General features: G+C 45.5%; 1 protein-coding gene across 6 annotated transcripts in view; it reads right to left on the reverse strand.

Moving 5' to 3' along the window:
• Positions 1–13,087, reverse strand: part of ZNF318 (zinc finger protein 318) — a 127,608-nt gene extending 114,521 nt beyond the window's left edge. For 2 of the 6 annotated variants that reach the window (XM_085851884.1, XM_085851879.1), the window contains exons 1-2: positions 12,563–12,700; positions 4,462–4,776 (exon numbers count right to left, since the gene is read on the reverse strand). In XM_085851884.1, coding sequence (XP_085708010.1) covers positions 4,462–4,746 — 285 coding nt within the window. In that variant the 5' untranslated portion in view covers positions 4,747–4,776; positions 12,563–12,700. Of the gene's footprint in view, positions 1–4,461; positions 4,777–5,045; positions 5,067–12,377; positions 12,701–12,840 lie in introns of those variants that run through there. The other 4 variants (XM_085851881.1, XM_085851880.1, XM_085851882.1 and 1 more) reach the window with 4 other exon arrangements.
• Positions 13,088–18,065: the final 4,978 nt, after the last annotated feature.

An 18,065-nucleotide genomic window follows, 5' to 3' on the forward strand; every position in this document is an offset into this window, starting at 1 on the left:
TAGTACAGGTTTACGTAATACCTGTAGCAAGTTACAGATCAGATCTGGCCTGACCTGACAGTGATCTGGCCTGACCTCACAATCCCATCGAGCATGAACATAGAAAACAAAGCGTTGCAACCGGATATAGTACCGAGGTACAAAAAAAGGAAATAAGGCATTGCGAATTGAGGTGTCAGTACCCAACAATTTTGGCCTAAACGATGCAGAAATCAAGAAAATGACCAAATACCAAGATCTCAAAAATGAAGTGAAAAGATCGTGTAAGCTGAAGAATGCCAAAATTGTACGAGTGATTATTGAAGCAACGGGAATGATAAAAAAACAGGGGCAAAATACCTCTGGGCGCTCACCTGGTAGAATAATGATACTGAGGAAGAAGTCAACACGAGACAGAATCAGCAGAATGTACCAATGAACCAATGTTATAGCAAATACCTATTTTGGCAGGCAATTCCAGCCCCATACCCCCCACTCCCCAGGCCCACTTAGACCACAATTTAAAAAAAAAAATAGCGTGAACAAATTTTGGTCCATCACGGATGATGAAGGTTGTGGTCAAATTTCATCGGAATTGTGTGTGTCGTTTCTGAGAAGAAAGCAAATATATATTTTTGGGGTAACCCCCCGTACATCCCCTGAGACCCCGCTTTTTTAATGCTGTGAGCAAACTTTGGTACATCACGGGTGACGAAGGTTGTAATCAAGTTTCATCGGAATTGTTCCTGGAAAATGCCGCGATCATGGAAACCAAGGCCAATGGGAAAGCAGGGGCTCGGTTCATGCACTTCGAGAAAATATCGAGGATGCTCGACGGTAGCCATAAATAAACACATTACTATTGAAATATACGTGTAAATACGCATATAAAGCATGTTAACATTGAAACAAGTCTGAAGACGACGATGGTTCACGAGCGGTATTTGACGATGTAGATTGTTTCAGAAGTCAAGGATGAGAAAATGTGAAAATGTTTGACCAAGTTATAAAAATTATCAACATGATGTGGTACGAGTGACAGGTTATTAGCTGCAGAATGTCGAAAACCCAGTTTCGTTCAACAACTTTAAAAATTTGACCTTTGCATAACCTCTAAAGGTCACAAAACAATGTTGTGGACATTAAAATAAGGAACAGGATATGTGCTATAGCTTAATGGAGTTAGTTCGTCGAAGAAGGTCGAAAACTCGGTTCGATTCCCACAACTTTGAAAATTTGACCTTTGTGAACTTTAAAGGTCAAAGGTCAAGGATTATGACCTTTGGTGCAAAACTTCCTCTGGAACATTCCAGGAACAATATAACGTCATTTCGGCTATATGGCATTTTGCACTCCTCGGAATATATTATCCATACTTTGATGAAATCAACGTAAAAACAAAGTTGAACGGGGCGCCACGGGCAAGGTGTTCGAGATAGAGCAAAATGGTTTCAAGACTTTAGGTGGGGAATGACCTCAAGATTATGCATAAAAAAATATTGTCATCCTAGTTCTCAAAGTTTGGGCGGTCGTATTATTTTTATGTCAAAATTCGCAATTTTCTAAGTTCGTGACCTTGTGACCTTGGGACGAAAATGAAAAATTGAGCTCCGTGGGGCTATGCAGGTGCCATTGGGCTAACCAAATACCGAAAACCCCTGCCAGATTCGACAAACCCCCTAGGAGAAGATGAAAATTGAAATTGGCTACCCCCTAAAAACAAAATTTGCAATTTTCTATGTTTGTGACCTTGTGGCCTTGACCTTGAGACGAAAATTAAAAATCGAGCTCTGTGGGGCTATGCAGGTGCCATTGGGCTAACCAAATACCGAAACCCCAGCCAGATTCGAGAAACCCCTCGGAGAAGATAATTTTTTTATGTCAAAATTCGCAATTTTCGAAGTTCGTGACCTTGTGGCGTTGACCTTGGGACGAAAATGAAAAATCGAGCTCCTTGAGGCTATGCAGGTGCCATTGGGCGAACCAAATACTGAAACCCGTCAGATTCGACAAACCCCCAAGGAGAAGATGCAAATTGAAATCGGCTACCCCCTAAAAACACGTTTTTTGGACGTGGCTCTGCCCATAATGAGCGCACCACGCCCATTCTCAGGAAAACACAACTAGATCATGATATAAACCTCCCACCAAAATTTTATCAGGATCGGATCAAAACCCACGGAGCTATGCTTGGGACAGACAGACATACAGACATACAGACAACAATAACGAATATAGTGGTCACTTATTTTTTTCCTGAAAATATTTTTTCGAGAACCAATAAACATGTAAATACAATATACGGTATAAATAAAACAAAAACACGATTTTTACCGTTTTAACTAATTACAACAGAGCGAAGTGGGTGATGGTAAACATATTATGTACATGTACCGTACTCTGGCGTAAATAGAAACCACAAAACTTATCTCGGGATGATGCTGTTAGAGAGGGAAGGGTGGAGTGGACCTGGACAAGGGTGAGCTTGGAAATGTCAGCGGGGAAGGGTGAGCGGTTGAAGGGTGAGCGGGGAAAAGGTGAGCGGGGAAGGTGATTCAGCGAACGGACAAGCAGCATTAGCTTTATGACAGAGGCGCTTGCAGAAATGCCACAACCCACAGCAGAGAAGGGGAACAGGATCCTTAAATCACTTTACTTTGAACCACGATCTTCCCTGCTTGGAGACCAAAGTCGGAGATGACATCATCATCTTCTGCCTCATTGGTGCTAAAAAACCTGTTCCGTTATAAATCCCTTCGCCTCAATTTGTTTCATGAGCTGTGCATGCGAATGTGCATTTGAAATCAGAGGTTCGAATCCGGGTGTCAGAAATTTAGTGTTTGGCAATAAGGTTTGAATACGGAGTTGGAAAATTAAGGTTTGGGAATGAGATTTGAAGGATAATGAACGTTTAGGAATCAAGTTTGAAGGATAATGAGGTTTGAAGGAAAATGAAGGCTTACGAATGAGGAAGAGTACAATGGGGAAGGTTTTACCTGCAATCATTGATCCCGTAACAAGAGACTGTACAGATGCCGCATTTTCTCCTCGAACCAACCAATGTAACAACTCGATCTTTTTGTCAAACATCCTAACTTTGCTCTGCCTTTTGGCACAACTAACTTTGTCCATCCCTTTACATTTGGGCTCATTAAAAACTGTGCGCAAAAAACACCACAAGGCTCATCACGGGAGATAATTGTTCATGCATGGGATGGGATGTCAATCTTCCTTGCTTGGAGAGCAAGGTATGCGATAACATCATCTTCCAGAATAATCACGTCTCATCGATGTTAAAAACCTGCTCCGATATAAATCCCTTTGCCTCGATTTGTTTCATGAGCTGTGCATGAGAATGTGTTTGAGAACGGGGGTTCGAATCCGGGTGTTGGAAATTAAGTATTTTGGGAATAAGGTTCAAATATGGAGTTGGAAAATGAACGTTTGGGAATGACATTTGAAGGATAATGAGGTTTGAAAGAAAATTAAGGTTTATGAACGAGGAAGAGTACAATGGGGGAGGTTATACCTCAATCATTGACCCCGTAATGGCAGCCCATACAGATGCCGCATTTTCTCCTCGAACCAACCAATGCAACAACTCAATATTTTCACCCATCATAACCTTTCTCTGCCTTTTGGCACAACTAACGTTGTCCATCGCTTTACGTTTGATCTCATTAAAAAGCGTGCAGAAGAAACTCCACAAGGCTTGTTATGGGAGATAATCGTTCAGCACGGGACGCAAACGATGACTCATCTCGGCTCAAACACCACGATTGGTCGAAATGAAATCCCGCGATAATGGAATCTGAAGACAATTGGTTGCCCACGATTGGTAGAAACCCGCGATGGTAGAACCCATGATATTGAAGGGTTTCCTGTTCCTATTTAGGGAGGGGGGGCAACCCCCCATAGACCCCTGCAGGGTCAGATTTTTTTAATGCCACAAACAAACTTTGGTACATACCAGATGATGAAGGTTGCGGTCAAGTTTCATCAATATTGTATGTGTAGTTTCAGAGAAGTTGCTAATGTTTGTGGACGGAAGGACGACACGCCATCCCTCAAACTCCCTAGAACTAAGTTTCAGGTGAGCTAAAAAAAAAAAAACCATCACAGAGATCTTAAAAAACCTTCGCTGGGAGTATTACTCCAAACGAACTACAGTTGGAAGCTATTCGGGTCTCAGTGATAATCCTCAAAAGAGCCGTCAGAACAAAAATTTTTAGAACAATAAAACTTCACAAATTGATGCGTCAATCAAGATCCCTTAATGAAACGGAGGTGGCTATTTCAAGACCTGGGAGGATTCCGTTCCACCTTCTGAAACCTGCATATGAAGATGACAACCAATGATGCACGCACGCATGCACGCACACAATTGCAAAACCCTCTCCTGCAGCATGACAAGGAACTTTAACATGGAGGACATTTAGCACATCATGCCAACGCTGAAACAAAAAGTGATGCGATCCTTACTCTGTGAAGAGGGGATCGAGGCCGCGGCTCGTGTGGTGATAGATCGTCATAATCTCTGTGGTGTCTCCAGGTGTCCTTTGGTCCTTGTTCCATGTCCCTATAGAGGTGTGGCTTGCTGGCTTTTTCCCGGGAATAGCGACGCATATCCGAGTCATGTGGTATCTTTTCATATCGATCCTCGGGCCTCAACTTGTAGTGAGACCGAGAATGTCGCTCCGAAGGACTACGGCTTCTCGAACGATGATGAGGGTGTGGGTAAGGGTCTTTGTAATGTTGTCGATGCATTTCTGATGGACTCGACCACTCGTGATCTGACTGCAGAACACAGAAAATGTCATGATAATCATAGAAAGACATGCAAAATAATATTGTATACAGGATGGTCCGTATGTGATGTCACTCCCATATATACTGTCTTTTCCGTGACGAAAATTTATTCCACATGTGTGCGTCGTTATATGTATTCACAACACAAACATCTCATGAACCAAAAGTGACAAGAAACATAAAACAGAAACAAAACAAATGTTTCAAAATGCCCACATGGAATGTATAGCAATCGCCGTATTCAGTGCATTCATTACCTGCAATAGAACACAGTTGTGTATTTGGCTTGCGAGGCCGAATACAACATGTGGTCATGTAGACCACCATGTACAGTGCCTTCAGAGAGTATTCACGCCACTTGACTTTCACATTTTGTTGTGGTACAGCCTGAATTTAAAATGGATTAAATTGAGATTTCTTGTCACTGAGGTACACATAATCTATATATAATGAAGCAAGTGTATGTACGCATGTATGTATGTATGCATGTATGTATATATGTTTGTATGTACTGTCGTGGGCAAAATTTTTGGCACCCTTGCACTTTTTTCAAATAATGCACCATTTCTTCGAGAAAAATGTTGAAATTAAAAAATCTTTTGGTATCCACATTTGTATTTCGTTGGTTTGCAGTGGAACAAAACAAAAAAGCTGAAAAAAATTGCTAAATTTTAGCTTATTCCACACAGGAATCCTAAAATGGCCCAGACAATATTATTGCCACCTTTAAGAAGTTGTTAGAAATAATTCAAATCAGAGAATTGAACTCACCTATGGTGAGTTGCAGGTGCCTGAAATATAAAAATCACTCATTGAACCAGTTTGAATGGAGAAGAGGAGTCATTCTGCTGTTTTGTGTCACTGTGTGTACCGTAATGAGCATGGAGAAAATAGAGAAAACCAAAGAATTGTCGGAGGAGGTCAGACACAAGATTGTCACCAAGCATGGACAATCTCAAGGTGACAAGTCCATCTCCAGAGACCTTGATGTTCCTGTGTCTACCGTACGCAAGGTAATCAAGAAGTTTAAGGCCCATGGCACTACAGCCAACCTCCCTGGACGTGGCCGCAAGAGAAAACTTGATCGAAGATTGCAGCGAAGGATTGTTCGAATGGTGGAGAAAGCACCTCGATCAACCGCCAACAGATTCAAGCTGACCTTCAGACACAAGCTACGACAGTTTCAACTCGCATCATCTGTCACCAACTCAATGAAAGGTGGTTCTTTGGTAGGAGAGCCAGAAAGACCCCACTGCTGAGAGAGAGAGACAGAAGAAAGCCCAACTGTAGTTTGCCAAAACGCACCTGAACAAGAAAAAGAGCAATCAGAGATTGCAAACCCTCGCCAAGTCTTGTTTTGTGTGGTGTATTTTGCGTGGTGTTTGTGTACTGTGTTACTTAATTAATAAGAGACTTAATTAGAACTGCCATCTATCTATAATTCCAGCAATCTCTGTGTGTGTATGTCTGTCTGTCTGTCTGTCTGTCTCTGTATGCGACCGCGGTTTCTCGACGACCGCCGGTCCGATCTGATTGAAACTTGCCAGGAATATTGCCGGGACCCGCAGATGTGCCTTTTCGAGGTTTGATATCAATCGGACGAGCGGTTACCAAGTTACGGCCATTTATCTGTCAACCAATGACAAGACACGGTGCTATGACATCACGAATGACGTCACAATTAATGTTTATTTATTTATTTATTTTTGCACGATTGACGTCACAATTCTTCTTCTTCGTTTGGTACGTCACAATCGACGCTGGGGACCTGAGTATGTGCCTTTTCAAGGTTTGATATTAATGTCTGTGTGTCTGTATGTGACCGCCGTTTCTCGACGACCACCGGTCCGATCTGATTGAAACTTGCCAGGAATATTGCTGGGGACCCGCAGATGTGCCTTTTCAATGTTTGACATTAATCGGACAAGCGGTTCCCAAGTTATGGCCATTTATTTACCAAACCAATGACAAGACAAGGTGCTATGACGTCACGAATGACGTCACAATTAATGTTTATTTCATTTTAAATTAAACTAAACTAACTCTTTATATTCCTCATCGCATGCTCACGGCAAACAGGGATCACAACAATTTAAAGGACACACAAGGAAGATTAAACACGGGATTTTAAAGATTACTCCTGGAATCTTTCATTTATACAGAAAAGTGCCGTTAGACAAGACAGCCGGCGAAAGAGGAATGATGATGGCAAAGTAGTGGGACCTGATGCGATCCCAGTGGAAGTGTGAACCTGCCTCGGTGAATATGGGGTTCAGGTGTTGAATAAACGATTCACCTGTGTTATGATAACAGAGGAGATTCCAAGGGGATGGAGGCAAAGATATTAATGTCTGTGTGTCTGTAGGCGAGAGAGGGGGGGGGCGAGAGAGGGGAGGGAGAGAGGGGGTGAGAGAGAGGGGGCGCCACAATTCAAGAGAGGGGGAGAGAGGAGAGGGCGAGGGAGAGAGGGGCGAGAGAGAGGAGCGAGAGAGGAGGGGGGAGAGAGGAATGGCGAGACTAGGGGGGGAGAGAGTGGGGGCGAGAGAGAGGGGGTGTCACAATTCTTCTTCTTCTTCGTTTGATATGACGTCACAATTGACGCTGGGGACCTGAGTATGTTTCCCAGGTGTTTCCCAAGTTATGGCCATTTTTGATACGGTTGGTCCGATCTAATTGAAACAATGCCCCAATCCAGTCGTCGTTTACAAGAGCGAAGGAACGAAGCTGCACATACTGGCACGCACCTACGGGCACGCACCTACGGGCCCGCACTAGTTATATAAATGCTGGCAGTGATGACTGCTTCAGCCATTTCAGAGAAGATTTTTGAAGATTAAAAAAAAAAAAAAAAACAATGTCCGCCAAATCATGTGACCAATGACGTCATCAAAATATTTTGTGGCCCATTTTATCCCGAGATGATGCTCAAAAATGTTAATACTGATCGGATGTAGCAATCTAGATATGCAATTATGACATCATAACGAATGCACCTTTGACGGAGGAGAGGGAGGGACGCAAATTCTCGATGTAAATGTGTATCGTATGTATTACAAGCCTCCACCACTTAAAGTATAATATTCCTATCCCATTTTTTGTGCATCGAGGTGTTTTGAATAAAAAAGCAGTTTGTATGTTTTTTGCTTCATGCACGTTATTCATGGGGTTTTTTTGCCTACAAAGAGCTGTCAGTTACCTTTACACCACCCAAATAAAGGTATGCAACAGAAGAACGTGTTGCATGCTTGGAACAAAATCGCCCATTGGGCAAGTACTCTGCTCGTACCCATGTCAGTGGAATATATATATACTTGTAATTTTTTTTACAAATTAATTAAAAGTGAAAAGCTGAAATGTCTTGAGTCAATAAGTATTCAACCCCTTTGGTATGACACTACAAATTGAGCTCAGGTACATTCAATTTACTTTGATTATCCTTGAGATGTCTCAACAACTTGATTGGAGTCCCCCTGTGGCCAATTCAATTGACTGGACATGGTTTAGGAAGAAACTCACGTTTCTATACAAGGTACCATAGTTGACCATGCATGTCAGAGCAGAAACTCCACCATGAAGTCCAAGGAACCGTCCGTAGAGCTCAGAGATAGTCAGGAGGCATAGATCTGGGGAAGGATATAAAACAATTTCTGGAGTGGTGAAAGTTCCCGAGAGCACAGTGAGCTCCCATCATTAGGAAATGGAAAGAATATGGAACTCTCCAGACTCTTCCTAGAACTGGCCGCCCGACCAAACTCAGCAACTGGGAAAGAAGGACCTTGGTCAGGAAGATGACCAAGAACCCAATGACCACATTGACAGAACTACAGAGTTCCTTGGCTGAGATGGGAGAACCTACCGGAAGGCCAACAGTCTCTGCAGCACTTCACAAATCTAGGGTTTATGGGAGAGTTGCCAGACGGAAGCCACTCCTGAGAAAAAGGCACATGACGGCACGCGTGGAGTTTCCAAAAAGACATGTGAAAGCCTCTGAGAGCATGAGGCAAAAGATTCTGTGGTCTGATGAGACGAAAATCGAACTCTTTGGCCTGAATGCAAAGCACTACGTCTACATATGGCCAATCCTTCAGGAGAACCTGCTTCAGAGTGCAAAATAACTTAGACTGCAGCAAAGATTTACATTCCAACAGGACAATAACCCCAAGCATACAGCTAAAGCAACACTGGAATGGCTTCCTAACAAGAACGTGAAAGTCCTTGAGTGGCCAAGCCAAAGCCCACACTTGAAGAGTCCCATTGAGAATCTGTGGAAAGACTTGACGATTGCTGTTCACTAACACTCCCTATCCAACTTGACAGAGCTCGAGCAAATCTGCAAGGAGAAACTCCCCAAATCCAGATGTGCAAAGCTGATACAGACATACCCAAGAAGACTTGAAGCTGTAATCACTGGCAAAGGCACTTCTGCAATGTATTGACTCAGGGGGCTGCATTCTTATGTAAATTAGATATTTCTGCATTTCATTTTCAATAAATTTGTAAGAATTTCTAAAAACATGTTTTCACTTTGTCAAAATGGGGTATTTGGTGTCGATCGGAGACAAAAAATTTTAATTTAATCCATTTTCAATGCAGGCTGTTACACAACAAAATGTGAAAAAGTCAAGGGGTTTGAATACTTTCTGAAGGCACAAAAATATTCATTTTTAGTTCAACCATTCTTATGCATTGATCTGAAAAGGTTTATGAGAAGTATTACCAACGTAACAATACCTTAGTTCAACACAAGGAGGTTTAACACGGGATGGGTCATTTGGCGCATTCATGCATGTACTAAGTTAACATCAATGATCCCATCAATTGATCGACTCATGGCAGTGGGGTTGGAGGAGGGGTGAGAGGAGTGGGGCTGGCAGGGGGACATCACCAGGGTGATATATAAATATACAGTACAGGGTGATTTATTTTATTCACCAACCCTCAATAATTCCCATACATTAAAAACTATATCTGTTAGGAACCTAATATTTTGCATAAATGTAGCCTAATGTTACAGGAAGACACGACATGATCCTGAGAGTTATCAGGTATCACATGATTTATCAGGTGACTCAGCAGTGATGTTTAACAGTTTTCAATCAGTCACGCCATGGCGCTCACCGTGGAAGAACGCGTGTTTTTCATCGAACATTACATCAAGACTGCCTCCTTTCGGGAATGTCAAACTGCATTTAAAAGTCGCTTTGGTGGTCGCATGAAACCTTAAAAATCAGTGATATGGAAACTGGTGAAGTAGTTTAGAGAAGCAGGCTGCGTGAAAGTTAAAAAGCACATCCGCCAGCCAAATGTTGTTCCACCAGAGAAGTGGATGAAGTGCGGGGAAGAATGGAAGCAAGCCCGAAGAAATCTCTGAGACGTTTAGCACAACAAGATCACCATTCACAAATCCAACACTCGCGGTGAATTAAAAGCAATAATCAGTGACACAATCAGCAATATTCCCCAAGAAATGTGACACTCTGTGTCAGACAGCGTGCTGCGAAAAATGACTTTGTGCCTGCAACATGGTGGTGAACACTTTCAGAACTTCATTGAAGGTAATCCTAACTGATATAGTTTTTAGTGTATGGGAATTAGAAGGTTCTCCAATAAATAAATCACCCTGTATTAGCTGAGATACCCGTTCTTCGCCCAGGAAAACTTCATTTTAAATACTGTAGAATAGGAAAGTCAAAACCTGGTGATGAGCAAAAATGTTTTTCTTATTTATTTGGTGTATCGCAATGACAATGACTGACTGAACTGTGAATTGAGGATGACGTGCAACTACTTAATCTCACTGAAGAACTTCCTGGTAAACAATATTGTGAGTTATATTTTCATTACAATGTACAGTAAGACCCCAACATTCGTGGGAGATACATCCTTCAAAAATGCCACAAATGTCAATTTTGTTTTTACAAGGTCGAGTCTTCCTCAGATGAGGTGATCAAAACTGAACATTTATATTCGAGGTGAGGCCTCACTAAATTGCTCGTGTTAACACAACCTCTTTCAATTTATAAATGATTTCCTGTAGTCCTGAGAACACAACCACAAACCCTGTTGGCTTTACCGATAGCGAGCCGCGGTGTACTCTACTGACACTGCCTACACCCCCCCCAAAACCATATCATCCACCCCCCCCACCCTGGACCATTACCCCCATCGCTCCCCCCCACCCTGGACGATTACCATCCTACCACCCACCCATATCATGACACTCCCCCCTACCCCTGTATCATTCCCACCTCCCCCCCACAGCACGTTCTGCTGTGCGACACACTCCAAGATTGTCCCTTGCATAATGCAATATCTATTTTTCATTTATCCTTTCCATCCCCACACCTTACATTTCCTTATGATCACCAATCTGTGTGTATGTCTGTATCTCTCTCTCTCTCACACTCAATGTATGTCTGTGTCTATCTCTATCTCTATCTCTATCTCTCTCTCTCTCTCTCTCTCTCTCTCTCTCTCTCTCTCCCTCCCCTCCCTCCCCCTCCCTCCCTCCCTCTCCCTCCCTCTCCCTCCCTCCCCTCCCTCCCTCTCCCTCCCTCCCTCTCCCTCCCTCCCCCTCCCTCCCTCTCCCTCCCTCTCACTCTCTCCCTCCCTCCCTCCCTCTCTCCCTCCCTCTCTCTCCCTCCCTCTCTCTCCCTCCCTCCCCCTCCCTCTCTCTCCCTCCCCTCCCTCTCTCTCCCTCCCCCTCCCTCTCTCTCCCTCCCTCTCCCTCCCCTCCCTCCCCCTCCCTCTCCCTCCCTCCCCCTCCCTCTCCCTCCCCTCCCTCCCCCCTCCCTCTCCCTCCCTCTCCCTCCCTCTCCCCCTCCCCCTCCCTCCCCTCCCCTCCCTCCCTCCCTCCCTCCCCCTCCCTCTCTCTCCCTCCCTCCCTCCCCCTCCCTCTCTCTCCCTCCCTCCCTCCCCCTCCCCTCTCCCTCCCTCCCTCCCCTCCCGCTCCCTCCCTCCCCTCCCCTCCCTCCCTCCCTCCCTCTCCCTCCCTCCCACTCCCCCTCCCCCGCCCCCTCCCTCCCCCTCCCTCCCTCCCTCTCGCCCTCCCACCCTCCCTCCCTCCCCCCCTCTCCCTCCCCCTCCCTCCCTCCCTCCCTCCCTCCCCTCCTCCCTCCCTCCCTCCCCCTCCCTCCCCCTCCCCCTCTCCCTCCCTCCCTCCCTCCCCCTCCTCCTCCCTCCCCCACCCTCCCCTCCCTCCCTCCCTCCCCCTCCCACCCTCCCCTCCCTCCCTCCCTCCCCCTCCCCCACCCTCCCTCCCACCCCTCCCCCACCCTCCCTCTCCCTCCCTCTCCCTCCCTCCCCTCCCCTCCCTCAATAAATATATATATATCTCCCTCTCCCTCAATCTCTCTCTTTCTCAATCCCTCTCCCTCTCCTTACCTCCAAGCGTTGTGTCATCCCCAAAATTGGAAAGCCAACTCTTCACCACCAATCCAAATAGGTGATATATTTGTTTACATTAATAAAAACGTCGCATCAATGCTTGAATTTTGCTGAAAAAGGTTTTCGGCCTTCCATTTTTTTTCACGTAACATTGTGTGTGCACATTTATTAAGGCCAAAAGTAAATGAATCAAGTTTAATAACCTGGAAGTTTAACAACCTTTGCCACGGACACTTGACGCGTTCCGTGTTTTCCAAGATCCACGAACTAGGCCGTTTCGATTCTTCTCACACAAACTTCCGCCCAAAGACCCCACACCTATCCGACAGTTCCTTCGCATTGCAAGTCACACATCATTAAACTATTTCTCCTTCGACAATTCTCTCACCTCAACAAAACAATTTCAAAGGCCTCACGAACAACCTCATTGCGCATGCGCAATGATAACGGCCTAAGACCACGGACGTAAAAATATTCATCTCGTTTCTTGTCGCTAAATTTAATTTCTGTGACGTTTTCAGTCCAAGTAATAGTCACACGAATGAGAGAAGTTACATTTTTGATTAAAAGGAGGTAAATATAATTACGTCCCACAGGCGAACGAGATAAAAAAAAAAGGAGGAACAACAGACAAGCTTAAGGAGTATTCATAGAGACACCTTATACCTCCGAGGCAGTGAGACGTTGGACAGGAATATGTCGGGTCAATAGGGAGGCTTTGTCGGGCAACTCCACCTACAGTTCTGATAACATCCAGACTTGTTACATAGGATCAGCATGACCCCAATTAATGTAATATGGAATAGGCAAAGCCGAAAAGCGAACGGAGAATTCTTCTTACATTCGCTTCTCACTTTACATAAAACTTGTTCACACTGTACACTTGCCAACTATACCGTGGTACATGTAAGCGCCGCACAGCTGATGATTTTGACGCAATTTCCGGTTACTTCGGCCTGGATTCGGGATCAGCGAACAAATAATGTAAATCACGATTAAAAAAATATTTTTTGATGATGCGGGAGATTTCTTTATTAAAATTAACTTTGCGAAAAAAAAAATTCAAAAAATAAATAAATAAACGATCACTTCAAGTCAAGAATAAAAGAAATTAAAAATTCCGGAAAGAGTTTCAAAATCACTCCCGATAATGTTAAATACAAAATAAACACTTCCTGTCATGAAAAAAAATCACTTTCGGAAGAATAGAATTAACTTTGGGAAAAAAAATAATTGAATAAATAAATAAACACTTCCGGTCATGATCTCCCAGCATGCATCATTCCCAATGAAAAAAACTGGAAACAAAAAAAACTAGAAGCAAAACAAAAACGGAAGCAAAATGGTCATAGCCAACGACACGGATTCACAATTGGCAGGGTATTGTGTTGTTTTTGTTGTTTCCTATTCTCTTATGTGCACGCGTTAAGTAATATTCACAAGATAGAAATAAAACCCAATCGTGTTTATACACCGCACAGCGTTTAACAACAACCGGAAGCAAAAAGTCATAGCTCACGACACGGATTCCAAATAGCTCGGGCTATTGTTGTTGTTGTTTCCTATTCTGTCACGTGCACGCGTTTGAAATGAGAGCGAGAGAAGAACCTTCAGAGTTTAGGCTTTATTCCATTTGATTGGAGCCGCTTCTGCGGGCACACCGGGGAATACAGGTTCAGCTAGGAGTACATAAGCAGTAACGTATACATGTGCAATTAATCATCGCAGAATAAATCCGCGTAAGCACGGAGTTCGATATAATCTCCATTCTCACCAGTCAATGAGCACCTTCAGTCAACGAGCACCAAGTGAACAGCCGATGTAAATGGCAATGCCCCGGGGACAATCACCCCGTGCCGCGGAGACCTCCCCTTATACACGAGACGCACAACATGTGATTCCGCGTCATGTCCCTCAATTCACCTCAATTCACCACATTCTCCCCACCTTTAAAATGCAACTAGGGGCCCATCTTACACACCATGATTGCTTTAGCACTATAGGAGTATACATTTCAAGCAACGCGGACTAATAGATCTACAGAAGCATACATGCCAAGCAGTGATTATTTTGAGTTGTAGGAGCATGGAAATGAGCATCGATATATGATATAATGGGCATATAGGAGCATGAGCAGCGAGAATGCCGATAATCCCCTTTACAGATTGAGTCGTCGAGGGGGCCTTATTCGTCGACCTCTCCGGGAGTAAATGGCAGTTTCACTTGAGGGAGACTCCCGATCCTCTTGGTGAGCCTCGACTTGTGCCGGGGATGACTCCTCGATCGCTCTCGGGTGGAACGCGGCAGCCCCGTCGCCCGGTGGAGTTCCTGGGGGGGGGGGAACACCTGGGGAGGGGATGTCAGAAGGAGGAGTGCCAGAAGGTGGTGTACCTGCGGGAGGAGTACCTGAGGGAGCCAGATGGCGAACCGACACAGTGGTCTCCCTGCCATCCGGGAGCCTGACATGAGCATACTCTGGATTAGTGTCAATGAGTTCGACCCCCTCCACCAGGGGTTCATACTTGCTTTGTCGTACCGGGCGTTTCATGAACACTGTTCCGGGATGGGTCAGCCAGTTGGGCACCGTTTGACCGTCAACATAACGTCGCTGGTGAGTAAACATTCGTTCGTGAGGAGTTGCATTGGTGGACGTGCAGAGCAAAGAGCGTATGGAATTCAGAGCGTCGGGAAGGGTAACCTCCCACCGCTCGGGGCCCAGTCCTCTTGATTTCAACGCCAGAGTTACGGCTTTCCAAATAACCCCGTTATACCGTTCCACCTGCCCGTTACCCTGCGGGTTGTAACCCGTCGTTCGACTAGTTGCTATGCCGAGCTCTAGTAGGAATTGTTTTAGCCCGGCCGACATGAAATAAGGCCCTCTGTCTGAATGTATGTACGAAGGTTTCCCAAACATAGCAAAGAGGTCAGAGAGACATCTCACGACAGTGCGTGAGGTCATATCCGAGCACGGAAATGCGAAAGGGAACCTTGAATATTCATCAACAACGGTGAATATGTATCTGTTGTCTATCTCGGTCGGCAGGGGCCCTTTGAAGTCGATGTTTAGTCTCTCGAAGGGGGAAGTGGCCTTGATCAGTCTGCCAGATGCCGCGCCATAGAATCTGGGTTTTAGTTCAGCACAAACAGGGCATGAAGCATTCATTTGTTTAATATCTTCAACAGAATAGGGAAGATTTTGTCTGCGCACGAAATGTGCCATTCTGGTTACCCCTGGGTGGCAGAGAGACACGTGTACATCTTGCAAAGCCTGACTGATTGTTGCCGAACTGTAGACCCGAGAGAAGGTGTCTGCAGCAGGGTTTTCCTTCCCGGGCCGGTAAACAATGTCGTAACTGTAGCAAGCTAGGTCTATCCGCCATCTCATAATTTTTTCATTCTTAATTTTCCCGTTATTTTTCCCATCAAACATGAATGCCACGGATCGTTGGTCCGTAACGAGCGTGAAGTGGTTTCCCAGTAAATAATGTCTCCATTTCCGCAGCTCTTCGACGATGGCGTACGCTTCCTTCTCTATCGCTGAGTGTCTCTGCTCGCTTCTAGAGAGAGTTCTCGAGAAGAACGCGACCGGCCGCCCAGACTGATTAAGTGTAGCAGCTATCGCGTGATCTGAAGCGTCGGTTTCCACCACAAAGGGCACCGAGCTATCGATTGATAAAACCGCGGACTTAGTGATATCATCCTTGAGGTTGTGGAAAGCTCTTACAACAGCGGCATCTGGTGGAAAGTTGTTGCAATGCACTAGGGGATGTATTTTCTCGGAGTATTGCGAAATCCATCTCGCATATCAATCAAAATCAAATCTACCGGTATCAATCAGTGCCTCAGCCATATGCCCGTTAATTCGTACGTTGATGATAGCCTTGGATAGATTCCCCGGGGAGGCTGCAGTTAATTTATTTTGCGAGTAGAGAGCCGCAGAAGTGGGTTTATTTCTCCTTAGAGTAGATTTACATACCCTGGCATAATGCCCTTTCTTGTCGCAATTCATGCATGTGGCATCTCTGGCGGGGCATTTTTGACGAGGGTGCCTTTTGTACCCACAAAAGAAGCATTTACCAACCGGAGCAGTTGCTGAGGAGTTTGACGTAGCCTGGGTATCCGGCTCCTCGGGTGTTTCTCCATCCCCTATGTCTGGCTGTGTCTGTGCCAGTGGGGTTCCTTGGGTTCCCATCGTAGCAGCGTTCATTAGCAGCATCGGTGTCCCAAATGACTCAGATTGCTGCTGAGCCATATCCATCGCTCGTGCCTGATCGACTGCCTTGTCAAGAGTGGGTTGCGCTTTCTCTAGTAAGCGTTGCCATATGTGGGCTGATCTGAGTCCTTGGATGAATGCCTCCCATGTCGCTTCCTTTCGGTGTTCCTCGGCGCTTACGGCCCGGAAGCTGCCTTCTTTTCCCAGCTGATTCAGAGCTTGCAGGAACTGATCGATTGTCTCCCCGGCTGCTTGCTTGCGTGTGTTGAGATGTCGTATGTATACCTCGTTCTTGGGCTTCACGTAGAGCGCCTGCAGCACGTCGATCGCTGCTTCGTAAGTGTCGCACTCCGAGAAGAGCCTGAATACACTGGGCGAGACATGATTCACGAGAGCGGCAAATTTGTCAGCTCCCTCTTCGATGATGGTCAGATAGTGTGAGAAGGAACAGAACCAATGCGACCATTTCATTTCTGCGTCAGTCGTGTTTGGGTCTGCGTTGAACCTCTCTGGTTTGTAGATCTTGTCCATCGTTGGTTGAGAGAGCCGAGAAAACCAAATGGAATAAATTGAAATGAGAGCGAGAGAAGAACCTTCAGAGTTTAGGCTTTATTCCATTTGATTGGAGCCGCTTCTACGGGCACACCGGGGAATACAGGTTCAGCTAGGAGTACATAAGCAGTAACGTATACATGTGCGATTAATCATTGCAGAATAGATCCGCGTAAGCACGGAGTTCGATATAATCTCCATTCTCACCAGTCAATGAGCACCTTCAGTCAATGAGCACCAAGTGAACAGCCGATGTCAATGGCAATGCCCCGGGGACAATCACCCCGCACCGCGGAGACCTCCCCTTATACGCGAGACGCACAACATGTGATCCCGCGTCATGTCCCTCAATTCACCTCAATTCACCACATTATTCACCACGTTAAGTATTAAGCTCACTTCGTTCGCTATAATGGTGTTTTTATCTTTGCCTGTGGTCTTGAGAGTGTTGGGGGGGGGGGTGAAGGGAGGGATCCAAATTGTCCGTGTAAGTGTGTATCGTGTATCGTGTAGCGCCGCCTCCAGGTGAGGGAGGGTATTACAGGTCCGCACCATTTACAGTACAGTATTCCTGTACACACGTTTTACAATGCTGTGAGGTGTTTTGAATCATAAGTGTGGTGTAGCCTGCGGGCATGCAGGGCGGGGAATGATGATGATGGGAGGAGGGGTCGGTGTGGTCATCGGGTCGGCAAGGGATATAAGGTGTGCGCGCCGCCTGAGGCGTTGCAGTAATGCTGGAGTCGTCCGGCTCGTGAGTGTGCTGATACGCAATAAAGGAGAGCCACGGGCAGAGTACGCTCGCGCTCATGCTTGTGCACCACAGCCCGGCTCGACTGTTCCTCCGCATCGTGTCTGCCTGCTAAGCATCTTCTATTCAGTACATTACTATAAGCACTCGGTAATAAGCATATATATAAAAAAAAATTGCCTATACAGAGATGTCAGTTGGTATGCGTCACCTATACACCGCCCTAATAGAGGTATGTGTCAGAACATGTTGCATGCTTCGAACCAAGCGGCGGGTACTCCGCGAGTTTATACAATACGAGCAGCTGGGCAACGCCAGCACCCTCCTCACATCACTTCGCCTCCCTCATCCCATTCGTCCCCCTGCCTCCTCCCA

This window comes from Eptatretus burgeri, chromosome 13 (genome assembly GCF_056783735.1).
Source record: "Eptatretus burgeri isolate ZD-2024b chromosome 13, Ebu_testis_v1, whole genome shotgun sequence".
Lineage (NCBI taxonomy): Eukaryota > Metazoa > Chordata > Myxini > Myxiniformes > Myxinidae > Eptatretus > Eptatretus burgeri.